This window comes from Buteo buteo, chromosome 11, assembly GCF_964188355.1.
Source record: "Buteo buteo chromosome 11, bButBut1.hap1.1, whole genome shotgun sequence".
NCBI classification, from domain to species: Eukaryota; Metazoa; Chordata; class Aves; order Accipitriformes; family Accipitridae; genus Buteo; species Buteo buteo.
In genome coordinates, this window is record NC_134181.1 from 11978970 (window position 1) to 12006795 (window position 27826).

Sequence of the window (27826 nt, forward strand, 5' to 3'; positions counted from 1 at the left end):
GAAAAAGAAAGAAGGTGCCAATCAGATAATTGCTTAGACCAAAGATAAACACTTTCTAAAGCATTAGAATAACATTTCACATTACAAGAGATGTAACATCTGCAAAAGAGCAGATTTTTTTCAGTCTTTTTTCTTAGCTTATTAAGTAATTATAATGTAGGAAAAACCCTTTTTCAACCAGTGAAACTTATTAAATGTGCCTCAGATCTACTACTTGAAAATTATTAGCAAACATAATAATCACAGCAATTATTTGCAGGTCATGAAGGAAAAGACATCATCTACAATCACCAACCATTCTGAATGCTGATACCTCATTTTCAACACATCTATTTTTGTGCCACAGTACTGAAAAATCTGGCCTATAATAAATCATTTATGGAACTAAGATATACAGAACCACATACAGATCACAGAATAGCTAAGGTTGAAAGGGGCTTTTGGAGGTCCCTAGTCCAACTCCCATGCTCAGCACAGGGCCAGCTAGAGCAGGTTGGTGATGGCTCAGCTTTTGAAAATCCCCAAGAGTGGAGAATGCACTTTGGGCAACGTGTTCTAGAGTTGGACCACCCTCTTGGTGAAAAAATTTTCCTCATATCTAGTTGAAATGTCTCTTCTTACAACACATGACCCTTGACTTTGTCCTTTTGTTGCATGCCTCTGAGAAGAAAGAATAGAAAAGTAATAAATAATTCCTTGCTGAGCCTCCTTTTCCACAAATAAATGTCTTTTAGTATTTGCTATCTGAACTCCTGGATCTTGCCCATATAACCCACAAGCGTATGGATGTTTGGTTTTTTTTCTTTCTTCTTAAGTTTTTTTGGGGTTGGAGACCAGCTATTTCATGTGGCTTTTGAGCAAACTGTAATTAATTAAACCAAGTAGCTGGAATCATCAACAGAAAAACCTTAGCATGCATTCTGGAAGGAACAAGTAAACTAAGGCACAAAAAAACAGATTACAAACTACTGTAACAATAAGCTGTTAAGCTTTATGATAAATATGTAAGTCCTGATTTGGGGAAACATGCTTTAATACCTTTAAGTCACATTGTGAAATTATAAAGAAGCAGAATGGGAAATTATATGATTTTATACCATTACTGGTTAGCCCTAAAATATTCAAAAAAACCTTTTTGAATAACATTGATATATTCATATTAATTATTTTCTTCATAGAACACATCTTGACTGCAAAATGTGATACAGATTCCTGTACATTGTTCCTGGTCCCCTGACAAGTGAAAGGGGAGACCAAAAAAACCCCATAGAGCTAAAAAGAGCTGATAATCCTTAGCTGTCACTAATGCCAAATACATTGCTGCTACAGAATCCTCACTTACTACCCAGACCATCATGTCAAACCTCATTCTTTGCTATTATTGTTTGGGTACCAGGTCATGATGTACATAGATAAAATGTGATACTGGAAGAACGGTGTGTTAGAGAAAGAGAGAGAGCTGAGAGCTGCTATATTGCAAGATCACCTTGCCTCACATTTACCAATCTTTTCCTGAGGAAAACGTCTTTCATATGAACTTCCACTTCCTAATTTAGCAATAAAACCTTCCTCTTTTTTTTTACTCTAGCAGCAGCTTTTCCTGTTTAAAATATTTTGCAATTTTGTTCGGTCTCTACACAAGGGGGGGGGGGGGGCAGGGGGTGAGGGGTTTATTTTTTTATTTTTAATTGTACAGCTTTTGACTGAAACTGTAATGTTATGCTGGTATAGGACACCATAAGGAACAGGACAGGATACCATTCTTTAAAGGTGAGAAAATTGTTTGTTTTCTGCTTGTGCTTGCTACGTCTGAACACTTGTATGACAGAGCTAATCCTGTTTAATAAGCAGACACTCATTTTATGAGAGTCCTTCTTTTACAGTCCTGGTTTTCTCAGAGTCAGTAATCCAATTTTTATTCACTTCCACCCACAAAATAATTCAAACTTCCACACACTGATTCTTTTTAAAAAATGAAGAGACAAGGAAAAAGGAAAAGCAACAGAAAAATCGGGTTCACTTCACTGGAAAAATCCTAGGTTCACTGACTAATGTCGCTGAAAGAAATCAAGACACAAAAAGCGCCTTTTTTTTTTTTCCCCACAACAGCTGTCAAAACTGAGGGGATCAGAAAGGAAATAGTGTGATAAGGTTTCTGCTTTGCCACAAGGGCCTGCTATATTACTTTCCATGTAGCCATTAACCTCTGAAGTAATGGATTGACATGTCAACCATTTCATTAGAGCAACACAAGAAGAATGACTCAGTGGCTAACACAGAGCACTGAAAGGCAACAAGAAAAGGTCCTGTTCCTGCTCGATACATCAACAGTCTGTAAGAATCAGGGCTAAATTTGATCAATGTGAGGCTAAGGTCCACAGAAGTGTTAGTTCACAGTATCCTGTCTGAGACACCCAACTTCTCAATCTTTCAGAGATGCTGAGCACCAATAGTTCCTGTGAAGAAAACTGCATTTGTGGTTGTCCGCCATAGTCATCAGCATCCAAAGCTAGGCATCCAAATTTTGGAGATTTACTTTGCAAATGTAAAGGCCTCAGTCTCTAGGACTCAAAAGTTGTGTTTGAAGTGTTTACATGCCTCTTGATATGATTTAGTGTTTCTGTGATATGAGGATGCAAAATTTGTGATGGGACCAGGGGCCATTGGCTAAGTAATCCACTAATACAAGTAAACATGCTTGCCTTACAGAGCTGCTCGGCTCTCAGATGTTCTCGGATAAATACCATTGAAAAAAACCAAACATGTTAGTGTTATGAAATAAAAATAACCAAAAGCTCAACACAATAGGCACTTACAGATCCTATTTATGAAATGATACAGTGTGAGGTCCAAGGAGTATGCATAAGAGAGCAATGTATATATTTATATATCTCTCACACATGCATACAGCTTACAGTATTGTGCAATAAAAGGGTGTATATGTTTTTGACCTTCTATTTTTCCTCATAGCATTTTGTGTACTGCTTAGCTACTATATTTGGTCTAATGCAAACAACTACACTACCACAGATTATCTGTTACTAATTACTTCTGCATCAGTTTTCATTTTCCTGTTGTGTAAAGCACTGGGTTTTAAGTGTATTTCTTACAGAGATCCCAACTTATATCAATCAGGTCTCAAATACTCTTGTAATATCAAAACACTGAGTTGTTGCCCAGCCCTCCACACAGCTACATATCACACTGCATGCTGGAGTATGCTCCATTTCTGCTGGAGGGCACAGTGGAGCTGGTGGGCAGAGTGGGATAGTTACGGGAAGAGCCTAGTAAAATTTTTTTACAAGCTGCCAGGGTGTTTTAAAATAACAGTGCTGCTTTGAGGACAAAAGAGCAAGAGAAGGTACAGAAGCAGGCAAAGATAGGGTTCCCCTAATGAAATGCTCAGGATTTGATAAAAGAGTTACCCTGTCCAGGCTGCTTGGATAGGAGCTCTCCCTCTCCTTACAGGCCTGGACTCTTACTGTTAATGTTTCAATTTGGTGACAATGCAAGGGACTTTTTGTTGGGGTTTGGATTTGTTTTGGGTTTTTTTTAATGTGAAGACCATTTGTTGCCCATAAAGATATCCAACAGTTTACATATCACTCTCTTTTTCAGCTTTTTCTTAAAACAAGATTTTACAGCATAATAGGATATCTCAGAATAATAAAAGGGGCCCCTAGCACAGAGCTAGAGCACCCAGACACTACAGCAACAAAGTAGCTCACCATTGAAGTCTCCATTAGACCCCAAGAATGAGCTCTCTAATAACCATTTTGTTTTCAAATAGTTGGTCTCACAGATCTGCACTCCATACTTCCCAAGATAGTGACAGTTTTCTTCCAAAAGCTCAAGTTTCTGGCAATTTAGTTCTTCCCTTACAAGTCTGTCCATCTCTCCAGTCTCCTCAGCATTTCAGCTGCTATGGAAATTGCACCAGCCTGTTAGCACACTACAACTGTTTCAACTCTCAAGTTCAGAACACACCAGAATCATGGTCCACGTGGGTCTTTTTAGACAACAGTGTTTGCTCACATCCGCTCCACTAGAACAGAAAAATGTGATAGGCAATTTCCACACAAGATCTTAGGTGCTTGCCTAACACATCAGGTGACTGGCCCAATATTTATTAGCACTTTGCTCCTCACCACTGCTACTGAGTTGTCAATATTATCAAGTGGTGAAAAAAACTCTCATTTACAAAAGCACTAAGCCTTAGGCTTAGTCTCACATCTGAGATATACCTGGGATCACAAACTCAGCATCCTCTTGTTGATCTCATTTGGAAAGCTCGCTTTCAGATCCTAGAGCACACCTACTTGAAGAAGGCACATCTGAAGACAGACAAGTATGGTACTGTTGGTGACCCTTCTATCCCAATAGTCTAGCACACTGAGAATTTATCTGCAATGTAAGACATCTGGCATATGTATCATATCCTGTGTGACGACCTGAACTACATATGGCTTTCTAGGCATAAGCTTTATTATGTTCCACTAGGCATTCACAATATGATGCTCATAGTGCAAGAAACAGAGAATGAACCGTTAGCCAGTGGTTGCAGCACTTATTTGGGTAAAGGACAGCAAAACCAAACAACTTCAGTAAAAGAAACTGGCAGTGGCAACCTGTCCTTGACAGGCTAGCTGGGAGAGCACTGCTGAGCATGTTGCCCTTGCCGAATCATCCACCTCTTACACTAGGTCAAGGCCCTTGTGTCTGAAGCAGGCTTATGGGGTTTGCAGCACAGGAAGTGTAGAATGAGTCTGTGTTAGTCTGTGGTTATGCACAGGACCACAAGGGTGCAGAGGACCTTCCACCTGCTGCGTGTACAGGCTTGCTGGGCTCCCTGCACCATGCATTGTAGCAGCCCTTCACGAATGCAGTAAATCAGATCTGCTACGCAGAACATGAGCATAACTGCAGCGTATCATGTGCAACAGTCCCTGACTACAGTTAAAGAACAGAGTAATTTTTGTGGACTTCATTCCAAGATTCTGAATATAGTGAATTAGGTTCAATCCATGAGAGAGAAATTGATTCCTGGATCCAAACTTTTATCCAGAAGCATTCAAACTCTGCCTATTCTGCCTATGTAACACAAGTTCACTGGTCACGCCATGCCACCTAAAAGCACGTGATGGTTAAATATCTAGGATATAGATTACCAGACTGGGTCCTGTCCTACCGAAATATTGCCACTTGTCCTTTTCGTCTCTGTTCTGCTAGCTGCTTTTTGCCCCAGAATAGAACAGAAATTCAAAAAACAGGCAATTCAAGAATCTTCAGGGAGAAACCAGTCCTGTGTGCAGTATACATGTGTTTATGGGCACCAGAGTGACCTTCATTATCCTTGGAGGCATAGAAGAAACTGAGTTTTCATTCTCTTCAAGTGCCTGCCTCCCTGATTCATGTTACCTTTTCACCCCAGTTCACGTTCTTGCAAGGAGCATGCAAAAACCAAAGAAACAACCATGTACTACTAGGGGCAGTGCCCTGTTTTCCAACACAAAGCAGAGGGCTGTAGGCATTCTTCAGAAATTGAAAAGCTAGCAAAAAAAGGGTGTGTTGGGGTATATGAATTTTACCTTCATAATTACCCTGTTATTTAAAGCTAATGAATAATTACTACAGCAACCTTGCTGTCATACAGTATACACCTACTCACCCACAGCTCAAGATGAAACCAGAGAATCACATTTGGGGCCCAATTCTCCAAATACATCTTATTGAGTTTAATGCTTAGTTTGCCAGCATCTCATGGCATTAAGCACCATTTACTGAATCAGATCCTCCACTGGCATACACTGGTCTCAAAACAGTTTCAAGTTAATCACATCTAGGGGGTTTTTTTTAATACTTAAAAATTCTTGGCAATAACTCTTCTATGCATGTTTACATTCACCTACTGATTCTTTATTAGAATTTCTTCTAGAATTTAAAACTTTTACATGCTGAACTTCCCTTCAGAGGTGCTGCTGACAAAGAAAAAACAAAACAAAAACCCTTCATTAGTACATGTGATCCACAATAACTGAGAAATCCCTAAAGTGAAAGCAAATTCAAGCAAACTGAGCTGAAAATTTTTGCAGCATTTATAACACTAAAGCTTTGAAAAATTAAGACTCTGAAGGTCTATATTGTCCTCTGCAAATCTTGCAATAGGGCCAGTACTAGAAGAGTTAAAATGGCTCTCCTATAAGCAAACTATCTTCATTAGCCTTTTAAGCAAAGCAGATTTTCTGACTGCTGTGTGCTTCTGTATGAGAACCAGGTTAAAAACAATGTTTGAAGAACAAAAAAGATAGAAAAAACTAACCTTGAATGTGCTTTCCCCATATTATCCCCTCTCCAAGTGAAATACAGGAGAGAGGCTGATTCTGGTAAAGAGAGGTGCAAAAGCAGATGAAATCCCACTAGGATTCTGGGTTACCAGAAAGGAATAAATAATTTATAAACCTAACGGAAAGCAGGTAGACTTTATTCAGCTGCATTATCAACGACGAAACCACTTTCATACACAAAGAAAACAGAAATAGGCCTGCTTTAGGCAAATGTGGGGGGGAGGTGCGGGGGGGGTGCAGGTTGGGTTTTTGTTTGGGGTTGGTTGGTTGGTTGGTTTGTTTGTTTGTTTCAAAGACATCCTTGGAAGAGTGCAGGAAAAGAATGCAAGCTGTCTCACAGAGCAAAGCACTGACCTCTCACTTCTGAGTAGAGGGAAAAGAATGTGTGCAATGTCTCTTTTGCCTCTCCTACCAATTTTCTCCCCATTCTGTGGTACGGGCAGCCAGAAGGGAGGAATAAGCCAGCCCTTCTTTTGTCATCCCAGGAGGAGATGCACAGAAGCATCATAAGGAGTAGAACCCAGCACATAGACTCAAATTCACTCCATCTACAAAGAGACTTCTATGGTTCCTGTCATCACAGTTGCAGAGTTCTGGCAAAATATGCCTATTTGTGCAGTATCATTCAAAATAATCAGGGTGATCTATTTGTTATTACCACTGAAATTGAAAGGCAGTTATTAATTAGGACTACCTATACTGTAAAATAATTTAAGACTTATTTCTAGTGCCCATCACTTAAAATGTCTATTCAGAACTCATCTTTCTTCTCCACATAAACACTGTTTTGATGATACTTCTCAGCCAGAGTTGCAGTCTGCTGGTACAGTGTAAAAGCAAAATTATCAGCTATATACACACTGTACCAACATAAAGCAGAGAGATACTTAAAAGGTATGAGATTATATTGTCTTCTCCGTCAATCTCAGAAGTATTTTGTTTTATATTTTCTAATGAAACAAGCTCTTACAGTGTAGATGCACAAAATGGCCATTACTGACATCACATCAGCCTGCATCACCTGCAGGTGGTAATTTCCAAGGTAGTTTGCTCATTTTCAGCTATCTTTCCAGAATCACCTTGACACAGATGTCATATTCCCCACAAGAAAAGACTGGCATAACACGATCCCCATTCTAATGCTGAGAAAGAGTGCTGAGCAGATTTCCAGTGACCAGAAAGAGAACGAAGAGAAATCAGGCAAAGTTCCTGGACTCCATTGCACAGTAGAATAAGTCATTATTAGGGTGGGCACTGTTCTACTCTTGGCCCCCTTTTTGGGCTACTCTTCCCTCTAGTCTAGGCATCACACAGATGGGCAACAGGTCCAAGTAAGAGCCTGTCACACCACAGGGCTTCTCTGCTGGGTTCTGAGCTACCTCTTCCCTGGGAACTGTTGCAAAAAAATGCTTGTTCCTCTACAAGAGGATAGCGGAGTAGCACAAGAAAGGCCCCGACAGTTGTCCTACTGTGGCCATTAGGAGGGGAAAAGCTGTGCAACTCTTCACACTGAACCTGAGTTTATCTTAGCTTCAGTCCCCTCAGGGTTTGTCCACCTCCTCCTCTCCTCATCAGGAAGAGGATGAAAAGCATGAAGAAGAGAATAATGAATGTTAAGTCACAAAGTCAACAAGAGAGTCCCTTCCATTGAAAGGGATGGAGGAACAGGAAGGAAGAGACAGCCTGGACATGGAAGGAACAGTCCAAGAGCTTGTCTGCAGGGGAACAAAGGTGAACTAAACAGGTAGAGTCAGAGCACAGACATCACTGACTGTCAAATGCCTCTTGGGGTGCTGTCCCAGGAGTAAAGCAGCACTGGTGTTTGTCGCCTTACAACACACCTGCCCACCTTGCTCCTGTTTGCTTTGGGGATCACACACCTGGCCACCTTGCTCCTGTTTGCTTTGGGGATTGACACACTTTTGCATGTGTGCTTCTCAGTGTTAGCTGACTTACACTAGCTCTCCTGAGAGACCCCATGGAGACATGGGGAAAGAGAGGCAAAGAAAGGCCAAGCAACTGAAGCTAGTGATTGTGCCTCTCAAGCTCTGCTTCTCAATTCACTTACAAGGAAAAAAAATAGACAGTTGGATAGGACAAACATTGCTGAATCTTTGCTATTAAATGAAACCAACTCCCATTATTTCTGCACCTGCCTTATAATTGTGACAAGCACGGTAAATGCAAATGCACTCTAGTTAATATTAGTTTTCTGAAACCACATAAAAATGAAGCAAAATTTGGATTTGGAATATTATCCATGTTGAAACAAAGCTTTATAACACCTTCTGAGACAGCCATAAAACTGTTGCTGCATATCAAAACAATGAAAAGACATCCCAGTGCGTGTTAATGTGGCAGCTTTACAGTACATTACACCTCTTAGCTATTTTTATAGATTTATAAGAACTGAATTTCCCAGTTGTTCTACCTACCCGCAGGCACCACTGCCATGGATATAAGTCATTCACCCACTCACTGTATGCAAAATGTTAGATACTGAGTGCCCAGGACCAGACCGATTACTCACAAAACCAAAAGGACCATGAACAGCTACTCTGTGGGGAAACACCCAGGTTCAAAGCTACCATTTTCTTCCCTTAAAAATACACTTTTCAGAAATGCAGAAGCTCTGACAAACGACAGAAACAGAAAGAGTGAAGCAGCCAGTATTTCAGTTTGATAATATATCTAGTACAATAACTCAGTACCAAAAAGGGTGGACATTATAGCCTGGATGAACAGGTTTAGAATGCCACAGTTAGTGAAAGGTGCCTGTAACAAGTTTTATATTTGTACAGTGAGCAAATCCATTATTCAATAGCCTCAATAGTATATGCTAGATCTCATGGATTAGGAGCTTTTGTGAAGCCTTTGTAACATGGTTGTCCCAGCTCTATTTCTACCTATCATTAGTTCTTGTTTCCATGGGAGCTCTCCAGGCATTACCCTTACAAAAGTCACCTGAATTACTGAGGAACAGGGAATAAAATACCTGCAGGGATTTCACAGCTGTGCCCAGAGGTTTCAACCATTGTATACATTATTTTCAGACGATGCTCAGTTTCCAGGCATTTTGTCCACACAGGGCTATCCTGTTGATCTATTGTGTCTTTAAAGAGCCAGTTTCTTGGTCTGTTGGGTTTTGATTACCTGACAGGAACTTCTATTTATTTCCTAGCAGTGAAGCAGAAAGTATCTCATGAGTTAATGATTCTACAGGTAAAAATCATTTTAAAATACATGCCATCCTCAGAGATCAAGTGGACTTGCCACAATTTTAGATCCTGTATGGCTTATTAAGCAGAGAATAATACATGTCACAAAAGACATTCAATAAACCAGAAGAATGCTATTTAAATTATTTTTGGATGGTCAGTCAGGGAACACTTAATGCATTTCTGATGATGGAGAATTATTTAATACATGTCCAGAAATAGACAGAAGTAGATATATAAAAAGACTACTGGGAAGTCATTTATTACCACAAGTTCTTAACAACAGACAGTTTTTGGGTGCCCTGTGAACTCTAAGTTTAGTGGCAGCAGAATTTTAGATGATCAGAAGCCCACATCATAAAAAAAATCCTTTTGAGTAGTGCCTCTATAAGAAGCTTCAGAAAAAACTACAACAAACCTGTAATGAAGACTTTAGCACCCTCTCCCCATAGAGTAACTAGGAAGCCAACTTCTGACTCACCTGCTCCATCAGAGCTTCAGGCTGTAGTCTCAGAAGCACCTGCTCTTCTAAAAGCCAGAAGAAATTCAGATGACCTAGGCAAGTGTGTGACAGGGATGGCGGAAAGTAGCATGCCCTACAATAGAGGAAGATCTTGAATATCAGACTATTCCTTGAGCGCAGGCTAAGGCTTGTGCTACTGTCTGAGAAAGCAAAGACACATGAAAAGAAAAAAAAGGGGGTTGGAAACTGTAGCCAGAGGTGCGCAGAGGAATTATTTTATTTTGGTATGATGCCAGGCTCCAGTGGAGCATTGGTCCAGGACTCAAGTTTCTGTACATTCAGCTGCTTTTCAGGGTCAGAGAAAATGGCAAGGATGATGTGCTGGTTTTTGAGCAAGGAGTCCTGGTACTGGTGTGGTCAACAAGTATGATCTAAAACTGAAGACGAAATGGAATTTCCCAAGCATCAGTCAAGATACAAACACTTTAATTTACCCAGTCCTAGGAAGAAAAGGGCTCCACCCTTCCCCAATCTAGAGCCTAAATACTTAAAAACATGGTCTTGCAGATTATTCCTTTTTAAATGGGAACAATCTACTTTTCTAATTAGCAAATATAAAGAAGCCTTCTGCCTACTACTTACTTTCCCTGCACAGCCCCCACCCCGCCTCCAATCTCATCTTCTACATCTTTGTGACCAAGAAAGACTTCTCACTCTGCTGAGGATAAAGCAGACATGACATCAGTGAAGCTGAAAACTATTTCATATTTGCTTAACAAAGGACAGTGGCTCATATCAGGAGTACCTGGAACAATAAAGGCCATGAGCTAGAGTGCTAGGTATGAAACTTAAAGAGAACTCAATCTGACCCCCTGTTCTGTGACTCGTCTTCTGCAAACTTGCCTGGTCAACCTCCCCTGTAACACCACCTACCCCAGAGGGCTCTTGTAGAGCAGCTGTGGTAGACTGTGAGGCATGCTGAGGACAAGGGAATGGATGCCAGCAAGGAACTGCTCCTCTCCCTGTGCACTGTGTTCCTTTCCCTTCAAGTTAACACGGATTGAAGCAAAGCCTTTTGTAATGAACATAACAAAAGATGATGAGTTGGCCTCAAAGCAGTAATAAAAAAAAATTTAAGAACTCTTATAATAAAAAACACATTCATATAACTGGGTTTTATTATTTCCCACAGTTTTATTTTAATATATGACTCAGGGTGTGGAGACGAAGGTGTGATTCAGAGCAATAATGGGACTTTAAAAGCTTGTGCCACGGGTGTGGGCTAGGCCCTCTGGTTGCCATTTACAGGAAGCCCCTAGTCAAACAAAACTACTACCCAGATCCACATATGCTTTATCCACATAAGGTAAAATGTGCATGAGGCTTAGTGGGTACACTGGGAGGAATAGACAGGAGATGTGCATATGAAGATAGAAAATACTGTGACATGAGACCAGCAGAAGTGGAAGCGCTAGCCTTTAGATGCTGTTAAGTATTGGTAGTACTTAACATCAGGTACCAGAAAGAACACCTAGGTACATGTTGGTTCTTAGTCCTTGCAGAGTATTTAAGCATGCTCTTTAGACTTTAGAAGGCTGAGCACCCTGAAATCCATGCACCACATGGTGCCATCAGCAATCAGTGCCATGTAAGCAAAGAGAAATAGGTAAAGCCAATGTATCCAGCCATGGCAGCATGCAGGTGTTCATCCAGCGCACTTGGTTTTGGCCTTCTGCACACACCTGCAATTGTTCCATTGAGAATCACCATCATTTCAGAAAATTATGCTTGCTCCCTTTCCTTCAAGAGGTCATCTTAGGAATTGTCAGTGAAGAGAAGCAGATATTGTTTGTGAAGCAGAGGAGTGTACCAAGCCTCACAAGGAAGTGCAGCATTCAGCCATAGCCAAGTTAAACAAGATTCTTTGATTTGTCACCGGCTTCCCCAAAGCCCCAAAGATTTGCTTTGAGCTCAGCTTGAATGGCCAACAACTCAGGTAGAAAAACACCAATTTGTCTGAGCTGTCAGCAGCTCCCTGAGCTATTCCTGAAACACTACAGGACTTGACTCAACAATTTGAGACTTTCCAGCTGAAAATATTCCATGCGCCACAGGCTGACTGTGGTTCCAGTTCAACAAAGCGCTTAAGCACATTTCATTAAGAGCACTTGTTGAGCAGTCTGCTGTCCTATAGTTCCACAGGTGATACAAGGTCTAGGTTATCACTATTTTCAACTCTGCATGCCATTTAGTACTGGACTTCTGCACCTCTGTGCTTTAGAACTGGCTGCAGCTGGACACTTTGCTCTTTTAAGCAAGATTTCCCAAGAAAATGAGAGTTTGCAGTCATGCTATAGGTATGTCTGTCTGTCCACATCTTCCAAGTTTGAAAGGAAGATGAAGATGGTCAGGAGGCATGTAAGCATATATGCAGAAGGTCAAGAAAGGACATTGGGTGGAGTACTGATGGGAGGCAGAAAGAAGCCACTGAACTTAGCATGAGCTGTGGGACATGAAGGCATCCTACAGCAACATTTGTTGTGTGAACATGAAGAATACTACTGGAAGAGAGATCAGTGAGATTACAAGCAAAGAATGAGCTCTAGATTCTGGTCCTCCTCTCTATTAGAGACACAGCCTTTCACTAGCTTACAAATTCCCCTTGCATTTTCTTATTGTGATGTGCAGACAGCAAGTGAATACCAACACCTGGCTTAAACTCCATCTTTCCAAGAGGTTGATGTGTTCACATGAAGGATGATTGACCAAAGGCACACACGCAGAGAACAGCCCAGCTGCTTTCCAACATAATCTCCTTCTCTATTGGCAAGTTGCTCCAGAAATAAGAAACATGCTGCCTTGGAGAATCTTCTGCTTCTACTTGCATTTCTGCAGGCTGCTCCCTGTTTGGATTGAGGGCCCTCTGCACTCTCAGTAACCCTACAAAGAGGTGCAGCCAGAAAATCTCACTGCACCCACCCACCTCCTGAATTTTGTCAGGCAACACCCAAAGAGCCTAACCCCTTTCTAGGGAAAAGGGCAAGTAGGAGAAAAATCTGATGCTATCATCAAAAATGTTTGGGATGATACACTGCGCAGCAAATCCCCTAGCCCTGTGATGATAGAGTCAAAGCCTAACATATAGAAAAGGCATCCTGTCCCTCCTCCACTTGAAAAAGCCCACCAGTGATAATACAAAAGGATAATACAATACATAAAAGTACAAGTCTCCAGACAGATTGCAGTGGGAAGGAAACCTCTGTTTTAGAGACATGTGACAAAGTCCAGAGAGGTAAGAGATTTGTCCAAGATCATATTAAGTGCCAGCATCTGAGCATCATTCACTGTTTCCAGGGCTGGGGCACACAGCAGATGTGAGTGAATGGGCTCACTGGCAACCCTACCCACACATAGAATCCCTGCTCCCATGCAGCTTTTCCTTAAACACAAATTGTTTTGACTGGGAACCATCCACAGCTGGCAGGTTATAAATGGCCACCCAGTACTGAGAGAAAACCACCAACGGTGCTGCCATACTCTTACAGTCCATATTCTTCAAGCAGTGCAAGGAAAGAAAAGTTTGGTGGTGCTGGTCTAGTGCATCAGAGTGGGACAGGTGCACAGCACGATCCAAACCTCCCTCTTGCTCTGCCTTGTGCATGAGCAAAGCTCAAAAGCAACCCAGTGCTTTCTGTCTGAGTGCACCTGTACCCTGCAGCAACCAGAAAGGAGGGGTGGGTGGATGACCCGATGTACTTGCGAGAGCCTGTCATCTCTGTCTCAGCAAATTTTGGGGCCTGAGTTTGTCATTAGTGGGGAAGCCAAGCCCAGATTTTAACCTCCTTGCAGCTCTGTTTTCCCTGTTTACCAGAGAAAATTATTTAATAAAAATTATTACAGCTGGTTTACTGTGTAGTTTCTGTGAACTCTTTTAATAGGTAAGTACTGGAGGGGATATGTATGAACTCTAAGCACAATGCACTTAAACCAAATATACATTTCTGTCTGTAAGACAGCTCTTCATCTTGCATATAGATGAGCTCCTGGATAGCAGGATAATCTATTTTATTTGTGGTTCTCCATGCAAATATTCACCAATACTTTAAGTAAAGAGCATGATGCACTTTCCAACTTTTTTATTCTTCACAAAAACAGTAATATTGTACGAATAAGAAGTGTTATCATTTCCTTACCATTCCATGATACAATACACATGTCAGCTTACTAACAGGAAAGGGAAAAAAAGCTTTTTTGTATTTCAAAGATTGTTAGGCAACCTGGTGTGCCAAACTGGCTTCCCCATTCTCTGAAGTACACAACAAAGTAAGGTTCTACAATGGACTCTCCACCCAAAGCTACTTGCAGCACCCCTGCAAAGCACATTGTGTGGCTCCGTTGGACACCTTCACGCACAGCAATGCCATCTGTGCTGCACAGGCAGGGAACACACCTTTGCAGGAAGATACAATAGCTAGCAGCTGAGACAGGACAGCTTCTTATAGCACCCCTCCACTGGAACAGGCCATAGAAGCACACTTCATCTCTTCCAGGGAAAGCCAACAGGCTAACATAGAGCCTCTCACCCAGGGCATACAGTTCACAGGCCATTTAGAAAGCTGTTCCTTTCTGTTTCTCAGCTGTTAGTTAACACCTTCCAGCTGAGACCCAGTAACTGGCTGTGTAAGCACTTCTAGTCAGTTCTAGGGCAAAGTCAAACAAGTTGGTTCAAACCACTGCCAGGTGGCTCAGCTAACTTGTTTTATTTTGTCCTGGAAGACTCAGGAGTGCTCACAGGTCAGGAAGAGTTGAGAGGGAGCTCCAAAATCTTGGATGAATGGAGCTATCTGGCATCCTAAGCATTAGTCCCTTTTAAGGCAAAGCCAAGACAGGTTAGGTTAAACACCACTGACTTTGCCTTGATACAGTCAATTATCAGGAAGACAGTATTCAAAAAGGCAGGAGGCAGCAGTCTACTCCATCATGCCTCAGTGGTAAATCTTTGGACTAGCAGCCTGGAGATTTCCTCTGGCAGCTGACTTACCCCCTACAAGCAGAGAGCTGCTCTGCCCCAGCATCTTGAGTGCTGGACGACAGCACGCTGACAGCCACACAGCCATGCCTTGGGCCCCCAGAGAAAGCAGGGTCCAGGCTCCATTCCCAAACGCCTGCAGAAGCCTACAGAGCACTCAGCAAAAGCATAGCCAGCAGATCCCAGCTGTGGCCACATGATGCTATCAAAATGAAGCAGTAGGTATGGTTTCAGGCAACTGAAAAACAATCCAGAGCTAATGCCATTAGCAGAACTAATATGTTATTTGAAGTCTTTAAAACAGACTATACCTTTTCTATGGCCTATGGATCATGATGATAATGGTTGGCCTGATCCAAGAACAACCTCCATACCTTCATCTAAATCACAATTGGGCCATATTCAGACTAGGAGAACACATGGCAGAACGACCCCCGGTCCTCTGTTCTTCCTATTTTGCTTCTTCATGCATCAGGCACAGATACACAAGTGTATGGCACTGCCAACACTGGAACATGTTCCAGCTGCCCTCACAGAGATGACTTACTCCCTCAATGGCATACTATAGAAAATTGTGCTTTGCAAATATATGCTGAAGGATTATTAGATTATTTTTTTAATGACAACGTGAACCCAAACCCACTTCAACAAGACTTTTACTAGTACAGTAATTTTAATCTTGGTTTAGATGCCAAACTTTGAGAAACAAATACTTAAAATAATCAGCACAGGAGGCAATTGTGATCACTTTTACTTTAAAATACTGAGTAACAGATCCAGAGTGCCATCTACTGGGCTTCTCAGCGGATGACAAGAGTTCACGGAAAGAAGGGATGATTCGAGTCGTGGTTTTCGTGTCCGATAGGGAACTCGTTTCGGTAGATAAAGGAGAAGTGGTAGATATGAACTAATTTCCTTTAAACTTGAGCTTTTAACTCTTCCCAACTTGTCATGTTCATCAGCAAGATAATACGAAATAAGAGCCAAGTGACAATTGTCATGTTACTTGTGTAACTGGTTAAACAGGAAAAAAAAAAAAGAAAAAAGAAAAAAGTATCCCTCTCGAGGCAGTTATTCACAATGCACTGACTAACCAGAAAGAAATTTCAAGGTGGGTCCCCTGGAATCTGTCCAGGGACCAGTATTACTCATTTTGATTGACCAAACAGAGACTAAGAATTCATGGGTCCACTAAGCTGAGAGCAACTCCAAATGCAGAAGTAAGGAATCAAATTCAGGATGGTCTTAGCTGACTGGTGAAATGGTGTAAAGTCAGGATGCTGATATTCAGCTGAACAAGTGGTGCAAGAAGAAAGAAGGGACCTAGCACACAGATGCAGAATAGGGGAGTTCAGTGTAGGTAGCAATGCAGAGGGAAAATGACCTGGTGGTACTTTTCCTTCTGAAAAGGATGTGAAACAGGTTATGGTGAACCTCAAGCTAAAAGCCTAAGTCAACAGCACAAATGTGTCACACATACAAAAAAGTCCCAAACTGGGAGAAATATCACTTGTAAGAAATGGAAGTGACTATTCCAACCTAGTTAGCAGTTAGTATTGAAGCTACTGCATCACACGTCCAACTTAAGACACCATCTTCAGAAATTGAAGCCAGTCCTGATGACAGCAATAAGAACAGAGTTTAGAAAGCATTAAAAAAAAAATTAAGAAATCAGGGGTGGTTGCAATGTATAAAAGAGGAGACTAAAAGAACTGTTCTAGCAAACTGATAAACCAAAACATAGTACAGAAAAAATGAGACTGTTTCCCTGTGACCACTGAGGAATAAAAGATAGAATTCTGTTAATTACAACAAATAAAAGTTTGGTGATTTAAGAAAAGCTTTTTAGTTGTTATAGTGGTGAATGTCAACATACTGCAGTGTTGTCAGAGATCTTTGGAAAAAAAAAAAATGCATAAAACAAATGCTTGTTCTGAAACTGATCATCCTTTCAGGTCCCTTTCACCAGTGCATTACAGTGTAGTCTGATAACACACCAATCATACCAGTGCTTAACTGAAACCAGGTTCTTTCAATAACCCTGGCTCTAGAAACCTCATCAACAACCTACAAACAGCTCTACATAATCTACTTACACTCATCTACTTATGAGCTGTCATGAAATATCTTTGAAGGGGTGATACAATTTGAACATACAATGGCCCACTTCATATAGGTGGAAATTTAGAAATAGAGTTTTTACACAGACATCTCAGTGTCCAACAGCTCATACCTGATGAATAACTTACCTAAAAGACAGCAAGCATTCTGGTCACCAGAATCTACGGATAAAAGCCTGCTGCTCAAATGGAGCTGTAAGTGCAGTGACGTATCTGGCCCTCACTTTTCCGTACATTGCCAAAATACTGCCCTTTATAGAAGCTGTGGAGGGAGTTAACAACACTAGGCAAGCCTCTACTGTGTACAAGACCCACATTCCTCCTAGAGGAGCCTGAAGCACAGTGATACTGCCTGAAGAATCTCCTGTGCTTTCTAAATCATGGGATTAAAGTTCCTGGATCTTGCAGAGGACCATGAAAGAGTGGCATGAGTCAGCCCAAACAGTCAGCCTTACCTACTAAGGCTCTTCCCAATGTCCAATGAATGCAATACATTACAGAATTTGGAAGATATACTTCATTGTCAGAAATAAGTCAGATCAGAGAGCTTCGCAGAAGACCTGATCCTCAGCCTGCTTTTCCAATTATCTCATCCAGGTCCCCATTCAGCAAGTCTGGAACATACTCAGCCCACTCAGGAAGCTAGTGTTGTAAGACTGAAGATCATGTATTTGCCAACTCCAACTCTTGGTTGCATTCCTGCCCCTTACTGACATGAAAGGGAGTCTTCCCAAAAACTTGAAACAGGAGGAAGAGAAAATCGAATGTTTTATTATAAACACAGACTTCCCACTGCCTTACTGCATGCTACAGGACATTTTTGGTTACAGATGGTTGCTGGATTTCTGTGTATAGCGCTGCATTCCCAGCACCCACACTAACCCTTACAGATCAGTGAAGGAGATCTCCACTTACGCCTTGGCATACTGTGTTTAAATTGTCCTGGAGAGCAGTGCTTTGCTAGGGCAAGGCAATGGAGGGTGTGAAGGATCTTTATACCTGTCTGCTAGAGAATGGCTCACACATTCTGGTTACTCAGCTCTCACACTATCATTTGGCAAGGTACAAACATAAAAGGACATTGTTTATAAATAATATTTGTTGTGAATTAAATTTGTAATAATCAAGGAGCATGATAGAAATGTAAGCAACAAATCATTAGGATTATATTTAATCATAGGAATTACTTTTACCTGGTTCAGCTGCTTAGCTAGTTTGCACAAGCTAATTAGCCTCTTTGACCTATTCCAGAACTGTTCCACACTTGGAGGAACCTCTTTACTGTGGCCATTATTGCAGAGAAGAGTAGCTACCCAAAAAAAGCCACTCTGGAGAACTTCCTCCTTTATTGAACTAGAGGAAAAGATTCTGCCTTCCCTTTTCAAATGTACATCCCCCATTTTCTTGTTTAGGTACTGGGGAGTCACACAGGAGTCACATACTAATGTGGCTTCCTCTACTACAGCTTTCTGAAAACACAGAGGTACAGTATCATGTTACTAAAAATACAAAGAATACCATTTTTTCCACCTTTATCATATAAAGACGGAACATGATAGACCTAGGTGATGGAGAATGGGATTCTTTCAACAAGTAACTGATCCACCTGCACCTGGCTACGTTTAGGGTTGCCAGTTGGGACTCATTCACATTAAAGTGGAAAGGCTTTATATGGTTCCCTCCCACTGATGTCACCTCCCAGTAAATGGGACTTCTTCCTGCTTGTATTCTTGCTCTTAATCCTAATGCCCTACAAGTTTCTGTCCTACTACAGAAAGGTGACAAAGCACAGAGCAACAGTAACCCTGTTGCAGTGGGACCCCACAGTTCCAAGTTAGTTGTCAGCTGTGGGGCTGGCCAAATCCCTCTAACAGGGGCTCAGTACAGGGCACATCCATAAGGACAGTTCAGACCAGAGTGCCCCCTATTTTGTATAGACATAACAGGCTTTCCACAGACACTATTCAACATGGCAAATCTTACTCTCAAGTTTATTAGTAATTAAGAGTCACTTTACAATCCCATTACTCACTAAATTTCCTTTTGCTAAATCAGTCAGCCCACTGCTTTATTTAAAGATGCAATACAAGATAGTTTATCCTTCCAAGTAACTATTTCCCAGCTGTTGTTTATGGTGACCCCATTAAATTCAAAGTTGAATTATGTTTTAACAACTATGCCATGTTTCGGTTTTGTAGGGCTGGTTATCTTTTAAGACAACAGAATGGATGTTTTAAGACAACAATTTAGATGGATACAAAAATGGAGACTGGAAAGAACATCTACTATCATGGACTGTCTTTATATTCCTTTAACCTTCCTCTCTTCCCATACACTTCACATACATTAAAGACCGTATTCATTTGAAAACTCAGTCACAGCATCCCTTCATAAATGGCATATTAAATTCCCTTTATTATTTCTTCCCCAAACACAAAAACTAAACTGCATTGTTTGCTTCTCTCTTTTCTTTTTTTTTAGAGCACAAGTAGCAATGAATGAAATAACTGGTTCCAACAATTTTAATAATTTCTGTACATTTCAGAACATGGAGAAAATGAGGACAAAAATAGCAACAAAAAAGAACACATGCAAGCTTCATTGCATCCTCTCTGTGCAGTTGCTATGCAGCAATTGCCTTCCTACAAAGAACTTTGGCTTTTTTGCTTACTAACATTTCGTCATTCAAGTAGATACAGTATGTTCAGATCCAAAACAATTTAAAAGAAGTCTTTGCTCTGAGAGCTGTCTTAGATAACTACTAATTAGAATGTACATGCCCTCTGACTTGCTCATTTTGGAACTATATTAACAAAAGGACAGAATATACAACCGAAATAAGCAGCTAACACTACTGCAGAAAGAGAAAAGTCTTCTCTTCACCCTCATGCAAAAACCACAGTGAAGCAGGCAGGCACTCAGCCTAAAAAAAAAAAAAAAAGAGCATTTTTTGGCAGTTAATGTGGGCAATCTTTGTCACTGCTGTCTTTTCCAACAGGTTTCTGGTCCACTGCTGTTTTGCACTCCTGTGTTTTGCTATGGCTGCAAGCATATCGAAAGCTCGTGTTGTAAACTGCCACCTGCTTACTCCTTCAGCAACAGTAAAACACTTAAAACTTTGAAAAGGAAAGTCATTTATCATGCACGCACTGGGAAAAGAATCAGTAAATCAATGTTCTTTATATGGATTTAGGTAAAGAATTTATCCTCTTTCCAAGTGCAAATGAGAAAAATGAAGTACTCTACAGGGGTCCAGGACTACAATCCTAAATTAAGTTACCAGCACAGATTTCCAGGCTGTTATCTCCTCAGCCAAAAATGTTATGCCATACACCATGTTCAGTCTCATGTGGCAGGGAGAGACTGTGCTGCTGCTGCACAGCCACCATGCTCCTCCATCACAAACACAGAGGCACCCAACCCCACTTGCTCACCCTGTTGATTACCCACACTACCTGGTAACTAGGCTAAACTGCTTGCAAGCTTATTGCCTGCACTAGGAAGTACATTCTGACTGAGACACCACAAATAAGCACCTACCAAAATAATGCTATGCCTATCGAGAAAAAGGCAATCATATACCTTTATCTTCATCTGCCAGGGCAAGGATACAGGTCCCTTCAAATGGATATTTGTAAAATCCCTACTTGGGTGGGCAGTCAAGGCCATGAGTCTCCCCTATCAGAGGCCACTGTCATGGCCCAGGGAAGCACAGCTGCCCAGGGAGCACATGCTGTCTATTCCTTCTGGGAACAGCCCCACACAAAGGCAAGGGCACATATACCGCCCTCAAGGATGAAACTCACATAACAGGATCTGGTGCTGAAACTATAAGGTGTAATAGACAATATCCTGGCCTTGCTGCGCCACAGTCAGATGTGCCAGTTCATTAATGTTTCTGCTGCAAAAGGTTTTCTTGGGACGAAACTAAGATTTCACCCCATGGTTCTCCTGCGCCAGTTCTGTTCTTTCAGCCTTGTTCAAAATGCACTTTATGTGAAACTCAATAAGAAAACAGAATGCTCTTAAGGTTCCTCTGCTTTTTTCAGTTTTAATGGTTTGTTGGCTACGTCTCCTAAGGAGAGATTTTTGGTGCTTTTCTGTTAGGTTTTGCCTTTCTTATTACCAGTAAAATACTTGAAAACATATCGGTAAAGTCACGCAGCTGAGCCTCGTGGCTTTCAGCAAGGTGGAACAATTACAGAACAAAGTATTTGTATCAGCAGGCAGAGTGTACACATGTATGAATACTTCGCGTTTTCCCTGGCAAAGCCCCCTAAACTGGCCAGAATGTTTAAAAAAAAAAAAAAAAAATCTGCAGCTACTGCACAGTTGAGTTGAAGAAGATTATTACAGTTAATTGAATTCTAGTATTTATTTTCATCATCCCACAGCTACCATGCACTGTTCCTCGTTACTCAGCATAAGAGGGCTGACTAGGATTTTTATCTTCCACACAATACCACAAAGATTATACACATATTTCAGAGCAAACCAACATTTCTACCACAGCAAAAGAAACCAAGTGCAGCATTACTCTTCTAAGTGGTCATTCATTGAACACATTCTGTGGTTGTTCTGTAAAGGTTAATTGATCCTAAACTTCATTAGGCTCTTAGAACTCAGCAATACAGTTAGCAACACAGTTAGCAATGCCATTCATTCCCACTTCTTGTTTTTTGTACTTTTTTGATGAAGTTCAATCTATTTTTTTTTTTAGCTTTCACAAAAGAAATAGACTGTCATAGACAACTTTCACAGAGTAAATCAAAATGTCCATATAAGACTAGGATGTAGAGGTTTTCAGAGGTACTAGAAATAACTTGAGTTGCTACCCGTCAAAAACATAGCTCTGAAGCAATCATTTAAACCACCTAGAAAGAAATACCTAAAACATCAGGTTACTTTTGTACATCTGAAACTTCATTTCTAGTCTTCACATTTCCCTGTCTTTAAAAGGGGAACAGTAGTACTGTTTACATAGTTCAGAAAGTAATTCTTCTTGTAAAATGCTTCCTTATAAAAAGTACATAGTAGTTCAATAAAAGGACATTTTAGAAGTAGTTAGTGAAGCAGTTCATTTAGAAACAACAATTCCACAAAGAGATAGATCAATTTAGGAAACACGTCTCAGCCTCTGAAAAATCAATAAGCCTTTCTATAACAGCAGCAGTATAAAGCAGCTTTATAAAATAAAATCACTTACAATTACCAGCTTTGTAAGAATAGTCCGCTGATTTCGTCAAACAACTCGCCAGTTTTCAAGTCATACTTTTCATTCTAAAGTCAAACAAAATCAGACTGATGTCACCACAGAAGCTTCCCACCTTCCTTCACTGAAGTGAAGAACCAGACCTTCCTTCTCCCATTGATACCACCCCACCACATCTAATTTACATTACTGCATTGGTTGCCTCACTGATGCACACTATCTCCTTCCCACACGTCCCAGATATCACATAATCTTTGTACGAAAATTTCCTAACCTATCCACTTTCAGAATAGGTCACCCACGTGGGGTTCCTCTCTGAACATAGAACTCCTCTCAGGAAGATGTTCATCTTGACCAAAACCAGGGATTTCCATCAATAAACCCTCTTGGCTGTTGCAGCTTGAGTAAAAAGCTCACGTTCCCAAGCTAAAATTTACCTTTCTGATTTCATCTGAGAGCAGAGGAGACATCATCCATTAACACTCTTACAAAGGAAGTTTGTTCACAGAGCAAATGATTTGTGAATTACTACACGTTATTTCCTTACATTTACCTTGGCATTCCTATGATCTTGCTGCAATGAAGTATCCCAACGTTTCTGCTCCATCCTGCGTGAGGAAAGGAAATATTTACTATTTCCGTAAGCTTGCCAACAGATGACTCCAGCTGCAGCTTACCCCACAGCCTGCTGCTTGCCCAGCAAGGCACCTGGGAGGGCGGGGGGGGGACGATACCCTCAGCTGCAGGCTCCTCAGCACCAACAGGCGCAAAGGGAGCTGGCGCCCACACGGGCTGTGGGGTTCTAACTCCTTTCGGAGAGGTTTGAAACAAAGTGCGAAGGAGGACAGAAGAAACTAACAAAAAAAGTAAAGGCAGAAACCAAGCAGGCAGCGTTTGGGCATTGCCTTGTTGATTTTAACTATGCTTGCTTGGACACACACTGTCAGTACTGATTACAAGCAGTAAAATGGTTTTTTCCCTCTGAATTATTGCACTACCACAACTAATAAAGCATAACAGTAAGCGGACCACCACCGAGAAGATTCGTGTGGAGACAGCGCAGTGAAAGTGAGCCCTACACGGAGTTGGGCTGCTTGGTTGGTCGCAAAAGTCATCCAACAAGAGCTGCGGGCACGCGGGCTACCTGGGCTTTGGGGCAGACCCTGCTGCCTGACAAACCAAACGACCGAACTGGTCATTTGACGCTTGGCACTTACCGAACTGCCCTAACCTTGGCGTTACTGTGGTTGCTCCCCCTCCGCCCCCCCGCGCCTCGGGGGACACGTTACCAGGTTTCTCAGAGGCGGCCGTCACGCCCGCCACACGCACCTCGTCCGACACGCAGCCCTCTCGGGCACTGTCACCCTGCGAGGGACCCCGCGGGGCAGGGGCGGGCCGGCCACCCTCCGCCCGCTGCCCGCCGGTGCCTCGCCTCAGAGAGGCGCCGACCGCCCCCAGCACCTTCCCGCCGCCGCCGCACGCCCCCCGCCTCCACCCCCCCTCACCCCCCGGCCGGGGGGCGGCGCATGCGCGCGGCGGCGGCAGCGGGGCAGAGCGGCGCGGGCAGCGATGGCCGGCGGGGAGCAGCGCGGCGCGCCCGGCGGCCCCGAGCGGGTGGCGCTGAAGAAGGAGATCGGGCTGGTCAGCGCCTGTGCCATCATCATCGGTAAGGGCTCGCGCCGCCGCCGCCGCCGTCGTCGTCGCCCGGTGCCCCCGCGGGCAGCGCTGGCCGCCCGTCCCGCTCGGCTGAGCCCCGCGCTGGGGCGGGGGCGCGGGGGCTCGGGGCCGGCCGGCGCGGCGAGTGGCGGCGAGGCAGGGCACGGCACGGCACGGCACCGCACCCGCGGGCAGGTGTAGCGGGGCGCCGGGTCCCCACCCGGTGCCGGTGCCGGTGCCGGTGCCGGTGCCGGGAGGGTCGCTCGGCGATGTCTTGGCCAGCGGTGGGCTGGGTGGAGGGAGAGAGCGGCGGCCGGGACGGCGGTTCTCTGCCTCCTGTGGTGTGCGGTCCTTCTTGGGGTGCCAACAAAATAGGAGTGAAAGCCCCCCCTACCCCGGTTGTTCAGCTGAACACCAAATCGTGAGATTCTCTAAAGCGTTTACCTGGTGGCCTGTGGGGCGGTTAAGGCTCGTGCGGCACTTTTACTTCGAAGGCTAAAACAAAAGTTGATTCTTTTTTACCTGAGGTTGGGGTTCTTCAAAAGGAAGGCGGCAGCTTGGGCTGTCAGAAGGCCACCGAATATCCGGGGACCCACGGTGTCCGTGCGGGAGTTGGCAGCCCCGCCGTCCCCGCTTCCCACGCCTGCGGATGGCTGGCAGAGCTGCCGCCGGACAGGGCCTTTCCTGACAAACCTGGTCTGCCTGTCAGAGCTGCCTGCCAGCGGGGCTGAGCCTGCTTCTCCCACGACAGAGTCAAATCGGAGAGATCGGGGCAGGCCGCGCTCAGCACCTTCCCTCAGCATGCTCTATCACTGCCGCGTTTGGGGAAGGAGCAGTGTCCCAGCTGAACGCAAGCAGCCTGTACTAACCCAGTAAGCCTCAAAATCCTGCGGGAAGATCCAGCTGTTACCCTGAGCTCTTGGAAAGACTTGCAGTGACAGTTGGGGCAAGGTCCATGGCAGCACGGGGAGGTGGCAGTGGGCGCAACAGGAGCTGCCGCGTTTGCAGGAACGTGCTGCGCAGTAGCAGAATTGGCTGGGACACCCCGTTGTGTCTGCGTGAATGATGTCCCCAAGCTTGAGGAAGAGGACCTTACTGCATGCTTTCTATATGTTATCATACTATCCGACTGCAATTTTATGCTGTTAGCCCTGTATCCCTTTATGCCCCATGTAGGTGGATAGGGTTTTGAAAAAGAAAAAAAAAAGAGACACTTTAATGCCTTTGAACAGGACCTCTTGCATTGTGAGCGAGGCTTTTACATAAAGGGAAATATTTCATTCCATTCCCATAGTGAAATACTAAAATCTAATGGGCAGCTATAACTGCAATTTGTGGGAGGATGTGTTCTAGGTATGCAGACATATCTTTACACTGAATGCCTTGGGATATTTAAGGGAGAAAATCTAGTTTTTGGATCTCAGTGGAGCACAGATGACCTTGCATAAGAGTGGGGTACTTGTGGGTATTCAACGAGGCACAGTGCTGTAAGGCACTTCAAGGGTTAGGTATCACCTGAGTTGCTGCTGGCCATAGGGAAAATTTATGGCATCTATGTCATTTGTTAGTCCTGGTATTAGATAATTGTATCTCATGACTGCTATCCTGCTCTCCCAGATGCCTTTCCAGTCAACCTTTTATCAACCTGCCTCATTTGCAACACAGCAGAATACATATATATATCTCTTGTACAAAATAAACCTTGTGAAACAGCCTCTCATCTAATCAGAGACATTTGAGTAGGGAAAAACATTGACATTTATGACAATGTTTAGTAATGTCAAGCATTTTAGGTATTAGAGAAGGTTGTCTGCATTGCCAAATAAAGCCTAAAAATTCTGCTGCAAATTCCCCCATATTTTGATAAAAGAAGTTTGAAAAACAACCCTAGGAGCCTGTTTGGGGGTTTGACTTGTTTGTGTCCAGCTGTGTGAAATTACATCAAGTATCACAAAGTCTTCAGTAACAAAGTGATATATAGTAAGAGGATAGCATAGCTTTGTAGATGTCACTACATGAAACATGACAGCCTATAATCAGAGGACACTGTAAATTACACCAAATGGACTTGCAAGCTATTACTGGAGTTAAACAAGAGAAATCTTATTTAAGACTCTTTCAGTAAAAAACTAAACTACTTGATCTGAATTGGTATTAGGCAACGAGTTAGCTCACAAATTTTCTGTATGATAAAATTTAACGTAGGGGGAAGAATTCTTTCCAAATGATTGAATGTGGGCAAAAAATGGGTGAAGTCGGTGTTGTAGCCTTTTGAACTGATGACAGACCAGGACTCTTATGTCAGCCATCATAATGGATTTCCTGTTTCTGAGGGGGGGGGGGGTCCCTTCAAGGGTTTAGGCATCAAACTCCCGTGTGTCCCATGGCAAAGGCATATTGCTCGAGAACACCAAGAAAAAAGAAATCACCTTTGAAAAAAACTTCTTCTTGCTCTGCATGGAGCTAAAACAAGATTATGCTCTCTATTTTTCTTTAAGTGTTCCTGTAGGTTATCTTTATTCAAATAGTGTATAAAAGTGCTGCAAATACAGAAAATTTAAGAGGATATTTTTGCATTATCAAATAGAAATTTGATGCTGTGATCTGCCAGCATTACACCAAAAGTTCTGTTTTAGCTGACTGCTCTGCAATTCTAACCAGCTGCAGGATGGATATAGAGAATTATAATCTTCTAGTAATTAGTAACAGGAAGAGGAAACACAAGGGTATTTTGGAAAATACTGTAAATATGAGCCTATAAATATGTGATTAATAAGCTCATGGTGGCCTTCTGTACACTAATTCTACTTGTTTAAAGTAAAGCATCATATGATTTGCAGTTGGAGGGGGAAAAAAATCAAATGGTTTTCTGAGTATTCCCTAGCACAGTGAAGTGAGGTGAAAGAGAAGGCTTAGAGGTGAGAGCACCATTATCTGGTATATTTGAGAGTTTTCCAATAACGTTCGGGTCTCTCAGTATTTCATAGTCCGTTAGGACCTCATGAAATTTCAGTTGCACCTGAGGAGATAAAAACTACCTCTAGATGCAGGTACATCACTTCATCCAGCGTAAACATTGCAGACTTCTGGCTGTTAGAGCTAAGGAGGTGTTCAGCCTGCCCTGTGAACTCGGGGCACATACTGGTTCGGGGAGCAGTGACTCTGTTACAGGAGGGCAGAGGCAGGCCTCATCTTGCCAGCTGCCCTGCAGCTCCCATAGCCTGTGCTAATTCACTGCAAAACAGGTGTTTCTTTTCCATGTTTTGAATTATAGGACCATTTTCTTACTACTTTTACAACTGAGATATTTGTCAACATAATAAATTGCTATGCCATCTTAATACACTCTCAAAACTCATCCTTTGAAATTTTTATCCTCTCTTTGCCATAAGAAACACCAGTTCATCTAACAGAAAATCTTCAGAAAAAAAGGCAGAACAAAGTACCTTAAATTAAGAACATAATAGCCTGTCCTATATCCACCCCGTAGGGCAGTCTCCTGATTTCTCCCAGCAGCCTAGCTTTCTCACAACAATAAGACTATCCTTCATTACTTCATTATTTATATATTTTTAATTTGCATACGAACAAGCCTAATTAGAGAAGAAAGCTGTTTCCAAAGGTTGTTTCATGTTGAGGCAGAAGACACCTCTTTGGAGTATCCTAATGAAATGCAGGTACTAAATACAAAAACATTTTGTTTTAATGCCAAAAGGAGACTGATACTTAGTGACTGTGAAACTGAACACAGTGTTTAGTAGTAGTCACAAATCTTTCTGGCAAT

At 42.5% G+C, this 27826-nt stretch overlaps 1 protein-coding gene across 1 annotated transcript in view; it reads left to right on the forward strand.

Moving 5' to 3' along the window:
* The first annotated feature begins 23912 nt into the window (after positions 1–23912).
* The window catches only part of SLC7A10 (solute carrier family 7 member 10), a 45464-nt gene continuing 41550 nt past the window's right edge, over positions 23913–27826 (forward strand). Inside the window, 2 exon segments of the mRNA XM_075040078.1 lie at positions 23913–23954; positions 23956–24052. Coding sequence (XP_074896179.1) covers positions 23913–23954; positions 23956–24052 — 139 coding nt within the window.